Below are 7872 nucleotides of genomic sequence, written 5' to 3'. Positions count from 1 at the left end.
AAAACTGATACATTGGAGATCAAATTCAGTAAAATAAATAAGTATTTTAGGTTATTTGATCAGAGATATGCAGTAACTGCAGGTCCACTGGTCCTTTTAAATAAATTTTACCATATTGCTTCAAATCAGGAGCCAGTTCATAAATGCATGCATGCCATCAACAATGGTTTCTTTAGATTAAACAGAAGAGGTGGGTAGCGTGGGCTACCAAGAGTTGTGGTCAAGTAATAATGGATCTTTCCTGATTTAATGTGAAAGGTTGACAAATCTCTCCATATTAAGACCTCTCGTTTGTCAGTGCTGAGCCAGCTCTAATAACTTTGATGTAATGACACTTTTAGACATGAGATGGATCAGGAAGATTCATTTTTTTCTGTTAAACATATCACCGTCCCAGCATCTTGCAAAATTTGATGCGTTTGATGCCACATTGCTCCATTCCACATACAGATTCCATTCCATATGAGTATGACATTTCCAATTTCCTCTGTGAAATCAATCAAGAAGTAATAATATTTTGAATCAGTACAAGGGAGGCAACTTTGCTGGCTGCAAATAATAGCTTGGTTTGAATGGAAGTCTATGGGCTATTGCTTGATTCAGGTCTTCTTCGCCTATTTTGTAAATTATGTTATGTAATGTATGCATCTTGTTTAGATAAGGCCCAGGCAAAAAACATCATTATAACATGAATACCACATGGATTATATGATAGTTCAGAATATGTAGTCCTAATTGAACTATTAAGGGTCTCTCTGTCCTGAGTTGTCCTCAGTCCCACAGTTTTCAGCTGCTGGGCCTCTCCTATAGTTCCCTGGTTGGGAGAAGACACTGTTTTTTGTCTGGGAAACTGCTGAACCATTTCCTCCCCTGCAGACTTGTTTCCTTCTCTGTGCCTTGTGATTGGGGGAAATGAGGCAGCAGTAAAGGAGATGACAGCAGCTGTTTTGGGGGTTTTCATGCACCCCCTGTAACTCATCTCTTGCTGTCCCAAGTTAGACAATCTGACACAAACATGTTAAAGCTCCCATAGAACGGAAGCACCAATTAACGCTGTTTTTTTTGGTGTGTATGTGCCAATGCCTCGTTTATGAAGCCCTAAAGATTCGAAACAAACAGTTCAGCCACTGCTGAGAACGCTGTGCTGTATTGTAATCTCAGGCTGGGCGAGATTTCTGAAAAAACCCGTTCTGGTTACGTAAACAGCATTTCTCCTGAACAGCGGATCCTCCTGCTCTGGACACTAGTCCAGGGACATCCAGTTGCTTACATTGAACCACAGAAGAAGAAGAACGTCCATTGTGGAGGCGTTCCACGAGCGACAGGGTCTTCTGACTCTGGGTCCGACTCCGGGTTAAAGGCGTAAAAGGGACTGCAGCGGGGAGTCGTGAAGAAGCCCTTTTTAAACATTGTTAAAACATTGTTTTGATAATGAGTAGCAGTGCATCCACCATTCTAGAGGGGGAGCTGCACTTCTGAGCGTTGGTGTGTTAATAACCGTCACTTCCAGGCCAATTTCCCGATAGTTGGGAAAGCTCTCGTTGGCTGGCCAATCATAACACTGTCTGTCTTCTGGGGTGAGATTTCAGTCTGAAACAGCGCGGCTGATGAGAGCTCAAGTGAGGAGAGATTTCTATTGGCTCATTTACAGCAACTCGGAGGTTTTTGACCATAAAAACAAGTTAATGTATGCAAGTAGACCTCTATAACTTGCATATATGTGTTATAGGACCACTCTATGGGAGCTTTAAAAAATCACCTTGTGATTTTACTTTCCATCATATCGGGGCAGGTGAAAGGGTGTAGATCATCATAAAAATGTTGTGTTACTGACTTGGCATGAGGAGGATGGTCTGCTTTGTATTTTGTGCTCTGTGCTTTATTTTATTCCAAGTTTAAGCTTCTGTGGCTCAGTTGTTGTTTCTGTGATGAGAGTCATTGTGTCAAAGCAGCCCACATTCCTTATGGTGGTCACATTTCTACTTGTAGTCTGAGTCGTTATATCCATGTTGGCAAAATATGGTAGCGCTGCAGACTCTTAGATGAGTGTAGCTTCCTCCTGTGCAGAATATCACTGCTCACTGTTGTTAATGTAACATCATGGTTTCCATTTATTTCTATTTAAATATAGTGTCCATGTATGACACAAACGTGCATAGAGGGTTCACTGGCATGGATGGGAGCTATTGGATGTAAACATGTTGCAACGTATACCACACGAACCACTTTGGTAAAACAACATGGAGACATTGCTTTGGATACAGGTCGAAACATTGTAATTAGTCAACAAGTGACAACATGACAGCGCTGAAAGTGGCTGTTACTTCGCCTTGATGATTAACACATCAGTGGGCCCTCACTGTGTCAGCTGCTCCATTGTTTTTCTGTCTTTAAGGCTTAGTCACATGTCTATGGCAACACATCCATATTTGTTTTCTGTTCGTTATGATTTTAGTTGTTGGTCATACTCTCAACAACAATTGGAATTCAAATCTTCCAATATTAATAAAACAATCTTTCAATCTACTTGAAATGTCAGTAGTACACACAATAGGGAAGGATTTCCTTGAACAGAAAATAACTGTCATATAGAGGAAGCTTTGACAGCTTTTAACTTGATAATGTTACCACCATTACAAACTTAATATTAGTGAACTTGATATTATTTGCCAGACACACAAGTCTCAACCTGATCAGGATAGAGTGTGGCTCTCTCTATTTACAATATTACCCGAGGATGAGAACACCTGCTCACATGTTTCAGACGTCCCTGGCACACAGATATTTATGAGCCAGCTAACAGAGAGTTTTACGTTAGATTATTATCACGTTTTCGCACACCATGTGCGCACCACGTCTTCATCAAATCAGGGGATTGCGCGCTGTTCCAGAGGAGAGGAGTCCCTCATGTACTGTAGGCTTGCATCTCCAGGCTTGTTGCTGCTGCGGTTGACCCTTTTATAAGGGCTCACCATAATATGGTTGGAAACCTCATGTGACCTTGATTCTTTTTGTCAAACAAAATCTGGGAATTCGTATGCTTTACTGTGGTTATTTAACAGTATAAATGTTTACCTTATTGTGCGTTTGTGGCTTTCCAGTTCAGTTTTTGCTTTCACATTATTTGAACGCGAAACATGTATGCATTTTTTAAAATGGAGTAGAACCCCACATTAATGTAATTGGTAAAACCTGTGTTAGTTTGACTATTTCATGTCAAAAAATGTGCTGTGCAAAAGATCTATTGTGTTGTTTTAAATGTTTCCTAATATGAGACCAACTTTCAATCACATCATTCTTAACGAAATACAGAATTTGATGCACAACAACAAAGACATTTGCACAGTACAGTATCTCTTGTCATATACAACAAGTGATTGGTAATTACACTCACTGTATGTGATAAATAAAAATAAAACTACACATTTTGTGCAGCAACATTGCTCATCAGAGATCCTTGCGTTCCTTCCGGGGTGGGCCAGGTTCACAGTTCCCTTGGGTCAGGCCCGCCCTCCTCAACAGTTTGACTAATAACAGGAAACGTGTTTGCTGCTGCAGATGCTAATGAGCAGCTGCCAAATGCCAGACATGGTCTGATTACAGCAGGAGTGTAGTTAACATGCACGAAGGCCCTGAAACATAAGATGAGCTATATCTGAATGCTGGCTGTGCTTCACAAACTGAATATATAGCGTATTATCACCCATTAAACTGCAACAGGGGGTTGTCTCTGCACTCGTGTTTGGTTGAAAGTAATCAGCATATACAGTAATGTGCAAAAGTCTAAGGGCACCTTGAGCTTTGCTGTTTTAATGTGTCAACATGAGTACTGTATATGAGCTTTCGCTGAATATTCATACTATCACAGCCTGGTACTTATAACTGTGGTCACTACAACAGTGTGAGTTGGGAGCTAAATGGGTGTTGGAGTATCTGTCATGGTGCGCTGCTGCTTATGCACACTGAAGGACAGTGGAGCTGGAATAGGCCACCAGGGAAAAATGCTTTCCAGAAACGGGCTGAGTCAGCCTGTAATGTTCAGATAAAACATGAAATATAAGCATCAAAAGATTGAAAAGGCAGGAGAGAAGATGGATCACTGCATAACAACATTATTGTTGTTTTGCTTACAGGTTGACTAAGTTCATAGATTTGCTTTTTTATACAAAAAAAGCTGTATAAAGCAACAAGTATCAATTTATTTATATTATGCACTGAAAGTTTAAGAGTTTTATCAAATATAAATTATGTAACACCATTGTTGCACCCGTTGGCCATTTCTTTTCATGATCTTTTTGACTGTGGCATAATAGATGGTAACAACATGCTGATTAGATTCTTGCTGACTGTGTGATATATTCATAGTCACTGTAATTTAATGTGGAGGTCAATAAATGGTGGGATCAAGCTTTTATGAATTTCATTTTTTTTTTTCTTGATCCTTTGAAAGCTCCAAGCAGTCTCCGTTGTCATTGGAAACGGGAGCTGGGAAACAAGGTCTTGATTTCAGGCCGGGCTTTGTATCAAAAGCATGGTGCTTTTAAAGCAGTTCCCTGGATAATCCAATTTGTTGTTTGTTGTCCAAAACAATTTGCAATTCCGCTTATTTCAACATTAATGCTGTTTTTAATCTTCTTACAGGATCCTTGATCGTCAGTGGGATGTTAGAGCTCTGGATGCAGGACCAGGACTGACTGAAGGAGCATGGTGAAACACCAACCCCTCCAGGTCTATGAGCGCCAGCTGTGTTTGTCATGTATCACTGGGATCTATGGTTGCCGTTGGAAACGGTATCAACGTTCCCATGATGACACCACCAAGGTGAGCGTTGGAGGAAATGACTTTTGTGAATAAAGTGTAGCAATCAGAAGTGCCTTAGATCTGATTAAACACACATCAAGATTGTTGTGACAGAACACACCGTATAGTCTGACTAACATGCCGCATACAGGGAACATGATGCATTATATACTTCAGCAGCCAATCTGATGACGCACTGATGAATCACTCTTGACTGACCTTGCAGCGCCAAATCGTCCACGTATTTTTAAATTAACCTAAGTTTTCAGAATAACAGATTTGCAGAATACAGTATGATAGAATATACCAAAGTGGTATGGAACAGGTGTGAGACTCCAATGACTGTCATCTCATGGGATAAATGTAAACACAATTATGTGCACCTATGCTCACAAGTGTGCACAGCATAATAAATCGGATCTCTACATTGTAAATCATCAAATGAAGGTCATTTTCCATGACCTGTCCCAAGAGATTAATGTGGAATGATTTTTTTTAAATGGAGGTTTTAGTTTTTTGTATAGCCCTGAAACCCATGTTTTATTTCAACATGTCATTGTTCTCCTTGAACTATGACTGCTAAAATTAATAGCTCTTATTGTCACATTCAGTACATTCAGTTCATGTATACAGTCGACTAACAACTCTGTGTAAGAAGATGACTGGACTACTAAGGAGAAAAGGCTGGCATGTACATTCTGTGTCTCGCAGACCTCATGGCCTCTCGATGCCCAATCCTGGTGTTTGTCTTTCAACAGTGATTTACAAAGAACGATCATCTTTGGTCAAATATGTCCTTGCTGGCTTATCTTGAGTTTATTCCCCTTGTCTTTTCCACGTAGAAGCTTATTTTAAATTGCAGTACTGTTTAAAGCCTTCCCCAATCTTTTTAATTACATTCATTATACTTTAATTACTCATATCTTCTTTTGTGTGCGTTTGCAATACTGTTGCTTGGTATAGAATACAGTCACATCTATCATAATTTAAAGAGACTGATATAAAAAGGCTAGAAGGGTATGCAGTATATTCTACATTATGCTATTTTTCAAAAAAACAATAGTTTTTTGAATGTTTGCAATTCAATCCTTTCATAGAGACACTTTTAAGACAAATTGTGCAACCAAACTCCTCATAGTACCAACCCCCGCCAGATTATTTCTGCAGTGCATTTTTTCGAGCAGTATGAACGTGTCAGGATAAGTATTACAGCCCCACACAAGATGAGCCTCATGTCCTCACCCTGACCTTTCCGTTTATCTCTGCTATTCTGTATTTAAGAAGAACACATGGGTTATGTTGCTGCAACAAACTCAAGACACAGCATACGACGTGTGTGCTCACGTGCACACAGGCAGACACGATGATTTATTTATGCCCACATGCCATACACTACGTACTGAGAAGAAACCCAGGATGCACAATAGAATCACACAGCGTGCAAATGAAAATGTATAACCCTATAAGTTGGTTAGCATAGACGGGTAAGGGTTGCTTGTTGATTATAGCGCTTGGGTCACACAAAAAGCACAGCAGAACTAAATATGGAGAGATATTGATTTTTTTTTTTCCTTTCCTGGAAACTAGACACCATGTAGCCCTGTTTCCTGTTGCAAGTGGATGTCTTTCAGCCTAACAGACAGGAGAATGCCAAGTCAGCATTATTTGTTCACACTGCTCATCCTTTGTTTTGACCATGTGGTGTTGTATAGCACACAAACATACTATTTACCCAAGAATCTCAAAGTCGAGCACATTTTCTCCCCAATGCCACACATTTTCCATCCAGGTGATTACACTCAATGATTTAACTTTGTTTAAATAACACATCGAGGGAAGAGACAAAGATTTCAACTTTATTTTGGTGTTGCCATTGGAGCTATTTATCCGTCTGTAGTGTTGTGGGGTGGGTGATGTAAGCTTAAAATTATATCAGCATTCCAGGGAACAATATTCACAATGCTATTTTAAGCTGAATGTCAAAATAAAACCATTTGTTTGGATACAGATTGAAATAAAATTAACAATAAGAACATACTTAAGATGCAAATTTAGTGAATAAATATTACATAACCTTTGTCCATGGACACATGTAATTAAAAAACCTTAACATTAAACAATTAAACACAACGATGAAAATGAAATGCATCTAATGTAATAATAATTAAATGCATTTTTTAAATATTGTTTACGCCTATTTAGCCTTGCACATTGTGTAGCCTTGCATTAACTGTGGTTTAAGTGCTACAGGATTGTCCACAGTATATGTGTGTGTGTGCTGTAGATGTAGGAATATTTCCTCTCTGACAGCTCGGATTAAATGAAGCCATGTTTGCATTAAAACACACAGCGTTGTTCATTAATGATGCCGCATGTGCTGCAGTGGCCACAGCAAGCTGAGACAACACAAGGAACAAAAACAAAAAAAAATGCTTGTCCAGTTTCACGTGTAGTGCCAGCTTAGAAGAATCCACAGATGTTTTGTTTTGTATCAGCTTTTAATCCACATGGAACTCATTTAAAACACAATTTTTGGAAAATGGGTCCCAGAGTGGAAAAATAATCTCAAAATTCTGGTGCAACATTGGGAGAGTGAAAGGGAGATGAGAGCAGGTATTGATAAAGGTGGAAGTGGTGGTGTGTTGCTGTCAGAGTGTATATCATCAATTTATATTGGTACCGAATGGTATAGCACAGCTTAAGTATTTCGATGTCGTATAAGACTGCATCTATAATGATTTCAGTAAACAAACTGACCAATCAAGGCCAGGTGTATCAGCTACATGTAACTGGACCTGAGCGAATCACAGAAGCATGAGAACTAGAATCTTGTGTTGGAACAGCGATAGATTCATTCATAATCCAGAAGGAGCTCATGCTATTCCTCTCCTCTATCATCTTTGTTCACTGTAATGAGCTGTTCAGGTCGACTGGCTGTCTCAGTGAAGCTGCCTCTGTGTGTGTTCAAGGTGCTTTGTAGGAAGCCAGCCCACGTCATGCAGTGCAAGCTGATCTGACCTCTCAGTAATAATTGAAGGTATTTCCATTTAGCCACTCAATGGCAGTCAGTCA

The 7872-nt window shown here is 39.6% G+C and overlaps 1 protein-coding gene across 1 annotated transcript in view; it reads left to right on the top strand.

The window, feature by feature from the left end:
- Positions 1 to 4704: 4704 nt before the first annotated feature.
- Positions 4705 to 7872, top strand: part of gdpd5b (glycerophosphodiester phosphodiesterase domain containing 5b) — a gene marked incomplete at its 5' end in the record, with an annotated part of 29487 nt that continues 26319 nt past the window's right edge. Inside the window, one exon of the mRNA XM_083886202.1 lies at positions 4705 to 4821. Coding sequence (XP_083742328.1) covers positions 4705 to 4821 — 117 coding nt within the window. The remainder of the gene's footprint in view (positions 4822 to 7872) is intronic.

This window comes from Microchirus variegatus, assembly GCF_963457635.1.
Source record: "Microchirus variegatus genome assembly, chromosome: 3".
Taxonomy (NCBI): Eukaryota; Metazoa; Chordata; class Actinopteri; order Pleuronectiformes; family Soleidae; genus Microchirus; species Microchirus variegatus.
The sequence above is the reverse complement of the archived record's forward strand: the minus strand, read 5'-3'. Positions and strand labels throughout refer to the sequence as shown.